Source organism: Hydra vulgaris, chromosome 09 (assembly GCF_038396675.1).
Source record: "Hydra vulgaris chromosome 09, alternate assembly HydraT2T_AEP".
Classification (NCBI taxonomy): Eukaryota; Metazoa; Cnidaria; class Hydrozoa; order Anthoathecata; family Hydridae; genus Hydra; species Hydra vulgaris.
Genome location: NC_088928.1, coordinates 47,004,027 through 47,018,070, shown reverse-complemented (window position 1 = coordinate 47,018,070; position 14,044 = coordinate 47,004,027). Strand labels below are relative to the sequence as shown.

The 14,044-nt window shown below is 29.1% G+C and overlaps 1 protein-coding gene across 1 annotated transcript in view; it reads left to right on the top strand.

Moving 5' to 3' along the window:
- The first annotated feature begins 1,986 nt into the window (after positions 1 to 1,986).
- Positions 1,987 to 14,044, top strand: part of LOC100214548 (sulfide:quinone oxidoreductase, mitochondrial) — a 28,978-nt gene continuing 16,920 nt past the window's right edge. The window contains exons 1-6 of the mRNA XM_065805898.1: positions 1,987 to 2,592; positions 8,602 to 8,772; positions 10,162 to 10,215; positions 12,426 to 12,620; positions 12,703 to 12,921; positions 13,220 to 13,471. Coding sequence (XP_065661970.1) covers positions 2,422 to 2,592; positions 8,602 to 8,772; positions 10,162 to 10,215; positions 12,426 to 12,620; positions 12,703 to 12,921; positions 13,220 to 13,471 — 1,062 coding nt within the window. The 5' untranslated portion in view covers positions 1,987 to 2,421. The remainder of the gene's footprint in view (positions 2,593 to 8,601; positions 8,773 to 10,161; positions 10,216 to 12,425; positions 12,621 to 12,702; positions 12,922 to 13,219; positions 13,472 to 14,044) is intronic.

The following is a 14,044-nucleotide window of genomic DNA, read 5'->3' as shown; positions in this document are numbered from 1 at the left end:
AGCAGCGAATGTAAGAAATTATCACTTTTTTTTTAAATCATTAATTGTTTGCATGACTTGATGTCGTGACAGTACACACGTTTCGAGCTAATGCCGTGACTGTAAACACGTTTTGAACTTTTTTTCACGTTGTGTTTGTTAAGATCATTGACGTATTTTTATTTTGGTTTGTATTGTTATACAATTGGAGCTATCTTTATTTTTTTTCTTTTCAAAAATGTTTTTAATTAAATTCGTTATATATACATATTTTTTAACTTTATTTAGGTGCCCCAAGAAGTCCTTACGGTCTCATCACAGAGCACCGCGGATGAGCATTTAATAGGAAGTTCACGCTTCCTAACCGATATCGCAAAACTTGCCCAGAGGTGGTGGGGTTCGAACCGCGGATCCTTTGTGTCTGAGGTAAGTGCGCTACCATTACGCCACGGCTGCTTGTATAATGCAATATAGTATGATGCAATTATCGTATAAAGAATTTAATTAAAAACGTTGCCTTTCCCCATCCCAGATAAACATTAACATAGCTTTAAAAGTAAATAGCAATGTTTATATATAATATGTTAATTGTCATAATGTTAATATATAATATGTTAATAGTTATGTTTATGTGGCTTTATCGAACCATAGTTTTTTTCTTCTGTAATTGTTGCATTTAGAATAAGATGAAAAATGTTTTTTAATTTTCTTACATTAACATGGGTTAAACTAGTTCAAGCACTTCTCCTAACCATTGGAATCCGGTTAAAATTCACTTTCTCTTTACTGGCTTGAAATATATATTCAATAACTATATGGTTCAATCAGTGACGGATCCAGGAATTTTTGGTGGTGGTGGTGGTGGGGATGATGAAATATTTTTGCATTTTGTACCACATTTGCGTCTCCTAAAAAAAAAAAAGTTCCTCAATTTCTAAGATATTTTAGGACTTTCAAGTTCTGGCGGAAAGTGGGGTGGGAGATGGGGGGTCTGGATCCGTCATTACCCCCATTCTGGATCCGTCACTGGGTTCAATATATGCATTTTTAGAGAGAGAAAAGTACAAGTAAATAAAAAGTACACGTTTAACAATTAGGTGGCAAATAACCTATTAATATTATACTCAATTTATGCGCCGATGAACTTCGGAAAGCAAACTACCAAATGCTTAAACCTAAAGCATAATCAACTTCAAAATTAAACATTTTCTTAAAGTTTAAGTTTTTGCACCCGTAAAAGTAAAATTTTGATTTTAAATGTTACCTTTAATACTTTTGAGTTAGGCAATACAATTGAAGTTTAAATAGGCTAAGAGCCACTGGTTTAAACTACAAAACCTAAATTAGAGACAAAATTGTGGGTAGTAGTGTATGTTGTAGAAGTGTGCACGCTCATCTCTATAGTTTGTTTACTAGCAACTTTTAAATATGTTGTTGTAAGTTTTTCTTTTTTCTTTTGTAACATTTACGAATATTTTATTTGTTGGTAAAAAAGTTTAGAGCTTTCTATGAGATACAAAATTAAATTTACAAAAGTATCAATATTAAGTAGGTAAATTGAACAGTATCTACCAAATGCATATTGTGATTTTCTTAAGGGTATCATATAACTTAGTTTTATATCTATAAAAATGCTAAACTTCATATACTTTTTAATCCGCACATACTTTCGAGTCAGTATGACAATAATCAATGAGCTGATGAAAAAATCTGTCTGCATGACATATTGTATTGGAATAAAAGAGTTTATTCAAGGACAAACATTCTGATTAAGAATTTACGTCAATCATAGATATATATAATGCTTTATATATATAAATATAATACAATGTTATATAATATATTAACTTTTATTTATCTATGACTGTGCACACCTTTCCTTAACAGAACTTTTTTTTTTGCTTATATATAAGGGAGAAAATTGAGCTAGCGCGCATGTGTCGCTATTTAGCGTCGATATAAATAAAGTATAAATGAAAATAAAAAGTTTAAATTCCTAATATAACCAATATATTGGTAGTTATATGGCAATAAGTTGTAATTTTATGTAGTTTTACAAGAGAGCAAAAAAAAAAGTTTGCCAAAGAGATATTTCAGTTAAATTTCGTGCATTATAGTATAATATAAAGCTCTCCTGTAAAATTATGTTTTAGTAAGATAAAACCTAATGCCATATAACTACCGATAAATCAAAATCCGCAATGTATTAAATTATATAGATTACACAAGTACTTACACAATAACATCACTTAATATTTTGTAATATATTTCTTTATTTGAGTTATATAAGAGTTGATAAAAACACGCAATTCTACGAGTGTTACTAGTACAAGTTCTAAAACATTTAGTAAAGGATACAAAGTTTTAAAGGTTTCAGTAATATAAACATTTTGATTTGTATTATTAAAAAAGAAAGAACTATAAGTATATAAATTCAAAAAAATGCTGAGGCTGTGCAGTATTCAATCATACAGAAGCTTCTCTTGCTCAACTAATCTTCAGCAAGAATCATTCAAGTTTGTTGTGATAGGTGGTGGTACCGGTGGTCTAAGCGTAGCTTCATATCTATCACGTAAATTTCCTAAACAAGTAGCTATTGTTGAACCTTCAGAGGTATAATAAAATTAATTTTAATTTGTTGTTTTTCTAAATTGTACTTCATCTTCAAAGAACTAAATAAATTAGTATTTTACCTCTCTACATGCTGATACCCAAACCACTTTAATCATTTCTGAAAAATCTTGTTTGATGCATTTTTCTAATCACTGTCTAAGATTATGGGTCTTTTTTCTTGTCTTGTTAGAGTCATACCACACATCCATTTGATCCTCTTGTTCAGCAAATACCACACCATATAAATACTAAGTTTTATAGAATTAGGTAGAGATATTGTATGCTAGTATCTAAATAAATAACAACATATATATTTATATTCATATATGTCCATATTGTGCATGCTTAAATGTGCCTCTTACCTAATCTCCTGGATCCAACCAGGTATGGAAGCTTTTATTTCTTCTCTTTGGTTTTAAATCAAGCCTCATTCTACTCTCATCTATTGCTCCTGACATATCTAAAGCTTTCAGTTAAGCTTTCTTCATATGGTGTATCTGGGAGAGTTTTTGAGGTTATCAAGTTATTATTTTCCAAACACTTTAATAAAGTCATCCTTGAAGGCCAACACTCTTCTTCATTTCCAGTAACTTTTGGGGTACCTCAAGGTTTTATCCTTGGTCCTGTTTTGTTTTTTATTTACATTAATGATCTTCCTGTCAATCTAATCAATTTAGTGGCTCTATTTACTGATGACTCAACTTTATACTCCTATTTTGACAAAAAGTCTTCTCTTTTCGATTGCTTAGAATAGGCAGCTGATCTTGAATCTGATCTCACTTCTGTAACAAATTAGGGCTTGTGAATTTTTACTCCAACAAAACTCAGTTATTTACTGCAAACAAATATTGCAATACTATCAACATTCCTATATTAATGAATGGCAACCCTCTCACTGAGTCTTCTTCTTTAAGTCTTGTTGGATTATTGTTTATTTCTTGGATTATTGTTTACTTCTTGGATTATTGTACTTTACTTCTTGGATTATAACATCTATCATGGAAAGCATATATGGTATTGATTGCTAACTTACTATCTCATAAGATTGTATGGAATACTGTTGTCGTATTTGGGCTAGTTTTTTTAATGATGCTTTTTCTCTTCTAGACAATATCCAAAAAAGAATTGTAAACATAGTTGGACCTGCTCTATCTGTTAAGCTTGAGCCTCTCTTCCATCATCATAAGGTTGATTCTCTTTTTCTTTTCTACAAATTGTATCATGGTTACTGCTCAAAGGAGCAAAATATCAAGTTCCATCTCTAAAATATCTAGTTCCATCAACTAAAACTCATTCTTACTTTATTCCTCATTCAGCGAATAAAGTAAGAATGAGTTTTCAGTTGTCTCATCCTTTTACTTTATCTGTCTTTGTATGCTTTAAAAACTTTTATTCATCTAGTATTTTTCCCTGCATTTTTATCTCTTTCTATTCAGTCCTCTTGGAGCTCTCTCCCATCTTTATGTTTTTCTGACTCATAGAACCTACAACTTTTCAAATCTTCTGTCAACTGTTTCCCTACTTTTTGATTCTATTTTTGTTTTCTAGTAACTCCTAACTAAATAATGGTTGCTTGCAGCCTTGTTGGGAGTGAATCAAAATAAAAAAATAAAAATGATATTTATGTAAAAAGGTAATGTTTTATGCTAAAGCTTTGTTAATCTCAGCTTACTTAATCTTCCAATGCTCAAGTCAGTTCTCAATTTTATTCTTTTAAGGCTTGTAGTTCAGACACATTTCCATGGTATTAGTTTCTTCATATAAAAATTTTAAGATTATTAAATCATTTCTTTTTAACCGCAGTATTAAAGTCATTCTTGAAGGCCTACACTCTTCTTCAATTCCAGTAGCTCTATCTTTGCTCCTGTATCATTTCTTATCTACAATAATAATCTTCCTGACAATCTTACATCGAAAGTGCTGACAACTCAACTTTATATGACAACATGAATTTTGTCATGACAAGTCATGACAAAAAGTCATTTCTTTCAAATGCATTTAATGCTTAAGAGTTTCAGTACATGGTGTCAATGTAAACTTTCAACTAAGATTTAAAGATGTTTTTTGTTAAACTATGGCCTCTAGAAATTCTTTATAACTTTTACTTTTTATAAATTCTAAAAACAGTTTCCAAAGATATACCAAATAAAATACATTTTATAACATGTGCTGATGCTTTGATAATAAAAACACCATTTGTCTTAAGTTATTGTTACAATATATTGATTATCGTCTTAATATAAAGTTGCCTTAAATGTAATTATTATTACCTTAAATGTAGTGTAAAATTTGATTGTTATAAAATATTAAATAGTAACTTTATAATGAAAATTTATAATGACAATTCACACTCTTATTAGTTGTTTGCTATAGTAATGCAAACAAGTTGGGTTTTCATATATCTTTTTATCTATTACCCGTGGACCCTGCGAACTGTGTTATCTATTACCCTTTGGACCCAATAAATGCGAATTTATGGAAAAAGGCAATCAGATTTTAAAATTTAATAATAATTTCTTTAAATCATTTTTTCTTGCTTCATTTCTTTTTTATGCAAAGTATTCATTTATAAATATCAATTTTTATCTTGTTAAATCTGCTACCATTTGTTTTGATTAATCACCATGTCTAGTGGAAAAGCCATTCAGTTCTCTCACATCTCTATATAGATGTGTTGATCTGTTTGGCCTTTATAAATGTTAAACACAACTACTCTAATAAAATTAAAGCAGCCCCAAACACCAACACTCCCATTGGCACTTTGTAACCTCAGTACAGTTAAGTGATTACTATAATTTTCAGATTTAAATCTTTTAACATTCTTGTTTTTTCCATTTATTACTTCAAAGTTACTTTCATCATTCAAAATTCCTTGCTTCTTTTTTTCCAAAGACCACCCAATTCTCTACTTACAAAAATCACCCTCTCTCTCAGATTTCTCCTAACGATACCTTAATCGTATTGCCTCAACACCAATCTTTTTTTAAATATTTCTTACTGTAATTGAAGAAAGACATTTTTTACAGTTTTTATTAAATGTTAGTAAGTTCATGATAACTTAACCTTGAATTGGCTCATTTGATGAAATATAAGTTTTTGGGAAATTGAATGTCACCTGTTGTTTCAAGTGTTTTTTTAAATGTATTTCTGATGCAATTCTTAGAAATTTTTCAATGTCACGCAATTCTTTAACTCTTTGTCAACTTTATTTGTTACTAAATTGTTTTTTTGATTGTTTGTTAGGGATAACTCGTTTGATTTCCATAAAACTAATAATTACAATAACCACAGTGTTTATTAGAGCTTTTAAATATTGGAACCGCTTATTTAGCACTTAATAATAGTTTTTAGCACTCAATAAGAGAATTTTGGAGAACACCTTTGTAAGACTAAGTGTTGTTTCAACCACAAGCTGTAGAAGATTAAAATTAAAAATTGATTTTACCATCTAAAGCCGAAGTGATTTGGGTGTCTAACAATGAGTAAACCTGTTTTACTGGAATGGCAGGAAGAATATGGCCATTAGATTCAAGAGTCAAATTAGAGGAAAAGTTCTTTGCAAATAACTCTGCCTTACTCTGGGGAAAAGTAATAAGATCAGATCCATGAATTAGAGATGAAATGTTACACTTACTTTAAATAATGACACTGTTAAAGATTTTCCAAAAGTCTCTGCAAAATCTTTAACAGTGAGATGAGATGCAAAATTTAGTAAACTGAGAATAACAGAATTTAGCATCAGACAGGACCTTTTTACATTAACTTCCTGCAATAATAATATATTTGTTCTTAATATAGATGTTCTTGTAAAAAAAAAATTAAAAAAATGATAACGGTTTAATATAGCAACTGCACAAGAAGGGTGAAAAATGTGGAGTAGAATGAGACTTGATTTAAAACCAAAGAGAAGGAATAAAAGTTTCCATACCTGCCTTGATCCAGGAGGTTTGGTAAGAGGCGCATTTATGCATACATTATAAGGATATATATGGATATAAACATATGTGTTTACTATTTATTTAGATGCTGGCATACAATATCTTAACACAGTTGTATAAAATATAGTATTTATATGGTTTAGTATTTGCTTTTAACATTGTTTTATACAATGTTTTTTATTAGAAAAAGTGTTGTATAAAACAATGTTGGTCTGAGGAGATTACTGTGTTTTTGGTATTGTCATGTAGAGAGGTAGCAGCCTCAGAAGAAAATGGTAAAGGTAGAAGTAAGAAAACTTGGAAAGAGTGCATTACATATGGTATGAACAAGTTAAGGAAAGAAAATGCTTGAGATTTTTTATATTAATAGCATAAATATTTTTATATTAACAGCATAAAAAGGAAAGACTAAAGCTTGATGATGATGATGATGATCATGATTATGATGATCATGATTATGATGATCATGATGATGATTATAATGATGATCATGAAGATGAATATGATGATCATGATGATGATTATGATGATCATGATGATCATGATGATGATCATGATGATGATTATGATGATCATGATGATCATGATGATGATCATGATGATGATCATGATGATCATGATGATGATCATGATGATCATGATGATGATCATGATGATCATGATCATGATGATGATCATGATGATGATCATGATGATCATGATGATGATCATGATGATCATGATGATGATCATGATGATCATGATGATGATCATGATGATCATGATGATGATCATGATGATCATGATGATGATCATGATGATCATGATGATGATCATGATGATCATGATGATGATCATGATGATGATCATGATGATCATGATGATGATCATGATGATGATCATGATGATTATCATGATGATCATGATGATGACCATGATGATGATCATGATGATCATGATGATGATCATGACAATGATCATGACGATGATCATAATGATGATCATGATGATCATGATGATCATGACGATGATCTTGATGATCATGATGATGATCTTGATGATCATGATAATCATGATGATGAGCATGATGATCATAATGATGATCATGATGATGATCATGATGATCATGATGATGATCATGATAATGATCATGATGATCATGATGATCATGACGATCATGATGATCATGATGATGATCATGACAATCATGAAGATGATCATGACGATCATGATAATGATCATGATGATCATGATGATGATCATGACAATCATGATGATGATCATGACAATCATGATAATGATCATGACGATCGTGGTGATGATCATGACAATCATGATAATGATCATGACGATCATGATAATGATCATGATGATCATGATGATGATCATGACGATCATGATAATGATCATGATGATCATGATGATGATCATGATCATCATGATCATCATGATCATCATCATGATGATGATCATGATCATCATGATCATCATGATCATCATCATGATGATGATCATCGTGATGATGATCATGATCATCATGATCATCATGATGATCATGATGATCATGATGATCATGATGATCATGATGATCATGATGATCATGATGATCATGATGATCATGATGATCATGATGATCATGATGATCATGATGATCATGATCATCATGATGATCATGATCATCGTGATGATCATGATCATCGTGATGATGATCATGATGATCACCATTATTCAGAATGAATCTTCTAATGGTGCCCTTTCTCTTTAAAACAAGACAGTGGAAGAAAAAAAGCATGCTATTTTATATAAAAAATTCACTTTAAAAAATATTCTCTCTCCACAAATGATTTAATAAATATTTTAGTGCTAAGAAAGTTAAAACTTCTTTTTTAACTTTGTTTAATTATGTAGGCTGAAAAGTATAGGTTAGGGTTGTTAAAGTGATGGATGCAATGATGATTAAATAAAATAAAATTACTTCATACTTTTTTACTTCATAATTTTTAATGGTTTGTAGAATTCTTTTTTTTAAAGATTTTATCTTAATTTTATTAACAATAACTTTACCACTGATTATGTTATTGATTATATTTAGGTTCATTACTACCAGCCTATGTGGACATTAGTTGGTGCTGGCATAAAAGATGTTAAAGATACTTATAAACCAATGGCTAATTTTATCCCCAAAAATGCAAAATGGATTAAAGAAAAAGTTTTACAAATTTTGCCAGAAGAAAATCTTGTTGTAACAGGCTCTGATAAACAGGTATTTTTTAATGTTAATGAAGTTTTATTGTAAATATTGACTCATTTTACTCATTGTATTCATTTTTGTCCAAATATTTTTCCATTTTAGTATAAAGATTCATTATATGCTTATAATTATAACTTAGTAATTATGAATTATAGTTATAAGTATTCATTATATGCTTATAATTATAACTTAGTAATTATAAATTGTAGTTATAAGTATACTTGTAATATAAATATATAATTATAATAAATGTAATTTATTTTAAAGACGAGAATATTACAAAATCATTATATCAAGTGTGATTAAATACTTTATTGTAAATTTCATTTTCACTAATTTTACTCCTGAATACGATTAATGAAAATGATTCAAGTAACTCTTCTAAGCTCTGTAAAGTGTAAAGCCATATTTTGCTCCACGTTTGTATTAACAAAAATTATATAAAAATGATCTTTTAGCTAAAAAACTAATTCTTTTCATTGAAATATACCATTCTAATGGCTAATACATAATTAGACCAGATTAATTCAAGTTGTTATTCAAAATTTTTAAATTAAAAAGTATTATTATAAACCTTTTAAATGTTCCAAAATATAGGCCAATTGAAGACTTGAAATATTTTGGAGTTTATAATAACAATTGCCATACAAAAACACTTAACCATCTAAAGTCTGTAATAAAATTAAATCTTCAAGATCATTGAATATACATTTCAAAGACAGCAAATGTCCTTAAAGAAAAATTATGATTTATTGAAGGTTGAGATTATTAGAGTGGTAGACTTAAAATTTAACAACAACATCAAATTAATGTATTATTCTAAAAGGACAAACCATTCTTTTTATTATTCCTTGAGGTTATTTTTTAAACTAATATTTATATAATTATAAATTTGAATAAAGTCTAGTTTTTCACCACTAAGTTCTCAATCATAGACAGTGCCTAGAGTTAAAATCACATCACCAGCACTCAGAATTAGGGTCGGTATTTGGCAATGCCAACCTAACTGCCGACCTCAAAGTGTTTAAGGTAAGTAATTTGTTGCCGACTTCATTTTAATATTTTATGGTAAGACCTTTGTATCAAATTTTTTTTGCCGACCTGATGCCGACCTCTAAAAGATTGAAGTCTTCAAATTATTACTAACCACATTTTTCCTAATTCCGAGGGCTGCATCACATACAATTTGAATTTCTGAAATTGCATAGGTCTAAGTTCCATTAATAAAAATAAATTTTAGATAATAAATATTTTTTGATTTTTGTTATCCAAAATTTTTTCAGTAAAATTTTGTTGTTCATTTTTGAAGCATTTTTTTAATGATTTTATTTTATTACAGTTTTAAGATTTTAGAATTATAAATAAGAAAAAGAATTATATTTTATTGTTTATTTAATTTAGCTAAAATATGAGATTTTAGTTGTTGCTGTTGGGTTGCAGCTTGATTTCCATAAGGTACCATTTTAGTGCGATACTTTTTAATATATTTAATTTTTTTTTTTATTAGATTCTAGTTAAATAAAAGTATTTTAAGAACCTCAAAATATTTTGCACAAAAAAAAAAATTTCTTAGCAGAATTTTACATGACATTATTTTTTAAAACATGGATAGTTAAGTGATTTTCTATTTAATTTATTTTTAAATTTGACATTTGATTCCAAGTTTAATTACAATGCTCAAGTGACCAATAAATAAAAGTGAAAAATAGATTTTAATATTTTTTCATTAAAAAATTATTTAAAGTACTTTTAACTTGCATAAATTTTTGTTTGTAAACATAAACATAAAAAATATACATTTAGCAAGAACTAAACATTTTTAAGGTTTTCTTAAAAGTTTTAAATAAATTTGTTTTGCTTAAATTGGAGTTTGATAACTAGCAGTTTCTCCAAACATTTTTGTTTAATAAAACAAACCATTACGAATCTAGTTTTTTTGGTATATTGGTTACATTTGAAATATAGAGCATTTAAGTGCTTTTTTTTAAACACACAGACACAAACCAAAAAGTATATTCATAAAAATTATGCAAAAGGTAATATATGGTTATGATGTGAAAAACCAAAACAAGTTGTTTTATATCATTTCCAATTAGGGGTCGTTCATAAAGTATGTACACTCATAGGGGGAGGGGGGAGGTCTTCAAAAAGCGTATGAAAGCGTATGGGGGGTTGGGGAGGGTTCAATTTAAAAGTACATACTTCGATTTTCTTATTTATCACAATTAACCAGCTAATCAATAGAAAAGTTAAATTCTGACTAAAGATCCTAGTTTGCCAACATAAAAAGATCTATGGTATAGGAAGTAGAGGTTATAGTTTCCCTCTATGCACACACATATATGGGCGTCCTCAGAATTTTTTGATGTTCCAGATAGGACACTTTCACACATCGTGCAAACTCCAAACTTAAATTTGTTTATACCTATGCCAAATGAGGAGGTCTTGCAAAATATTGGGATGATGGAGGCCTGTGAAGAAAAAGCCTTAAAACCTTTGCCCCCCTCCCCTGCCCATATGTGAGGGTACTAATGTAGTAAAATTTTCAACTTTACTATCTAAAACTAAATTTAAATTTATCGATAGATTTTAGTTTTTGTAGAAAAATATTGTATATTACAAAAGTTATGACTATGCAAATTTTCCGACCCTACAAAATGAGAAGGGTGTAAATTTGCATGGTCATAACTTTTGTAATTTACAATATTTTTCTACAAAAATTAAAATCTGTCGATAAATTTAAATTTAGTTTTAGATGGTAAAGTTGAAAATTTTACTACATATTGCCCTGATGTATGGGCAGGGAAGGAGGAGGCAAGCGTTTTAGGGCTTTTTGTTCCCAGGCCTCTCCCATCCCAATTTTTTTCAAGGCCACCTCATTTGGTATATGAACATACTTAAATTTGGAGTTTGCATGATGTGTGAAAGTGTCCTATCTGGACCATCAAAAAATCCTGCAGGCACACATGCCACCCCTTATATACTGGCCCTGAGTAAGGCGTATTTCAGGCAAACTATTTTTTGAGTCAATAAAAAACAGGTTTTAGCAGGGCCGTGGTTAATGGTATGGGTAGCCTACCCTCGGCACTGGGTTTTACCTTTTGTTTTCAATATTACTGATCTTGCGTAAGATCTGTTTTTTACTTACTAAAGAGGGGTGCCTGAAAAATGTTTGCCTTAAGTAAAGTTTATTTTTATTTGATTCATTATTAAAACAAAAAAAAAGTTCACTATGAATTTCTCCGGGAATCGAACTCGAGTCTCCACTGTCGAATTCCTACACATTAACCTCTCGGCCAAGCACACAAACTAATAGTGCGTAATTTAAATTTATTTAAATTAATATTTGTAAATATATTTAAAGACATTTTTAGAATGCGCAAACAAAGGGCTTTGGGGTCATATAAAGTATCTAAGGTACCCTCCACCTTTTTTTTTTATAATAAACTTTTTTATCGAGAAAAAAAAGTTGAGGGGGGGGGGAGGATTTGAAAAACTTACGTACTTTTTAAGGGGGACTTAAAAGTATGCATGGCAACAGGGGGAGGGGGATCAAATTTCAAAGTTTTTGGCATACGTACTTTATGGACAGCCCCTTATATTTGTTTTATGAATTTTTGAAAAGTTTTAGGAAGTGTAATAAGTATTGTTTATCATGTTTTTAGATTCAGGGTCTTCCAGAATCACTTGGGACTGATGGTGTTGGATGTAATTACTCAATTAACACAGTTCAAGATACATACAAAGCACTGCAGAATTTTAAAGGTGGTAATGCTTTTTTTACTGTTCCTGCAACTCCTGTAAAGTGTCTTGGAGCACCTCAAAAAATCATGTATTTGGCTGATGAGCTGATGAGAAAGGTATGCAGTAAGAATGTCAAGAACCTTTTTAAAAAATTTTTTTCTAAATCTTTTTTTGTTCTAAATCTTATTTTTATCATAGAATGGGGTAAGAGATAAAGCTTGCATTGTTTTTAAAACGCCTGGTCCAGTTCTTTTTGCAGTTGAAAAGTATCGCAATGCTCTGCTAAAAATCTGTGCTGAGCGGGATTTAAAAGTTGAAACTTTTCGGAACTTGGTTCAAATTGATCCACTTGTAAAAAAAGCAACATTTGAATTTGTTGATGATACTAACTCACCTAAAAAGAGAGAAGTTTTAGATGTAGGTTAATAAATGTTATAGAAATTAAAAAGTTGATACCTTCTTTTTTAAAATTAAAATTATTATGCTATAAAAACATATATTTTAATATTTTGTTCATATCTTGTTATACTATTTTTGATTATTATTATTATTTTTTTCTTTCCTATTGTCTTTTAATGGTATTACTTATTATTATTATTTTTGCTATGAATTTTATTTGATGTTGTTTTTCATTATCATTTTTTTTATTATTGTTTTATTATTTTTTGCTATTATTCTTTTTTGTTGGTAATTTTTAAATAATTTTTTCTTTCAGTATAGTTTTATCCATGTCACACCTCCAATGGGCCCTGTAGATTTCATTAAATCTAGCTCCATAGTTGATTCAACTGGATTTGTAAATGTTGACAAAAATACTTTACAGCATGTAAAGTACAATAACATATTTGCATTAGGTGATTGTTCAAATCTCCCTACCAGTAAAACTGCTGCTGCTGTGGCTGCGCAAAGTGAAGTTGTACGCAAGAATATAAGAAGTTTGGTCAAGGGAGAACCACTTAAATCTGTGGTTAGTATTTACGAATTTATATGGATTTACAATGTATAAATTATCTAACGTTTAGATTTTTAAAGATGTTTTAGTTTTATAAAATACACAGTTCATTCTATACAAGGCGTGACAAATCATTTTTTTTTAAGAAGGTTGATGTTCGTGTCTTTATTTATTGGCGAATGTCCAATTTCAAAGATATATATCATATAAGGGAGTTTTATTTTCAAATACTTTTTATTCTAGTTAATAAGTTATTAGATATATCAAAGATGGTTATTGAATTCAATCAATTTTTATTTTTTCAAACCAATTTTTTACGCATTTGCAAAATATGCAATGACCTAATGATTGTAAATTGTTATCCATCGATACTAAATAGTGAATTTTTCTCTATTTAGTTCATTAAATTTATTTACAAATAAAGAAACAAATAAAGAAACATATAAACTTGGAGAAATCAAAATAAAAGGAATTAAAAATAAAAGTGGTTGTGACATTTCTTTTTTAAAACTTTTAAAAATAATAATATCATATTTATCGTAATAATATTGTATTTGTCAATATCGTAATAAATAATAAGTTAATAAA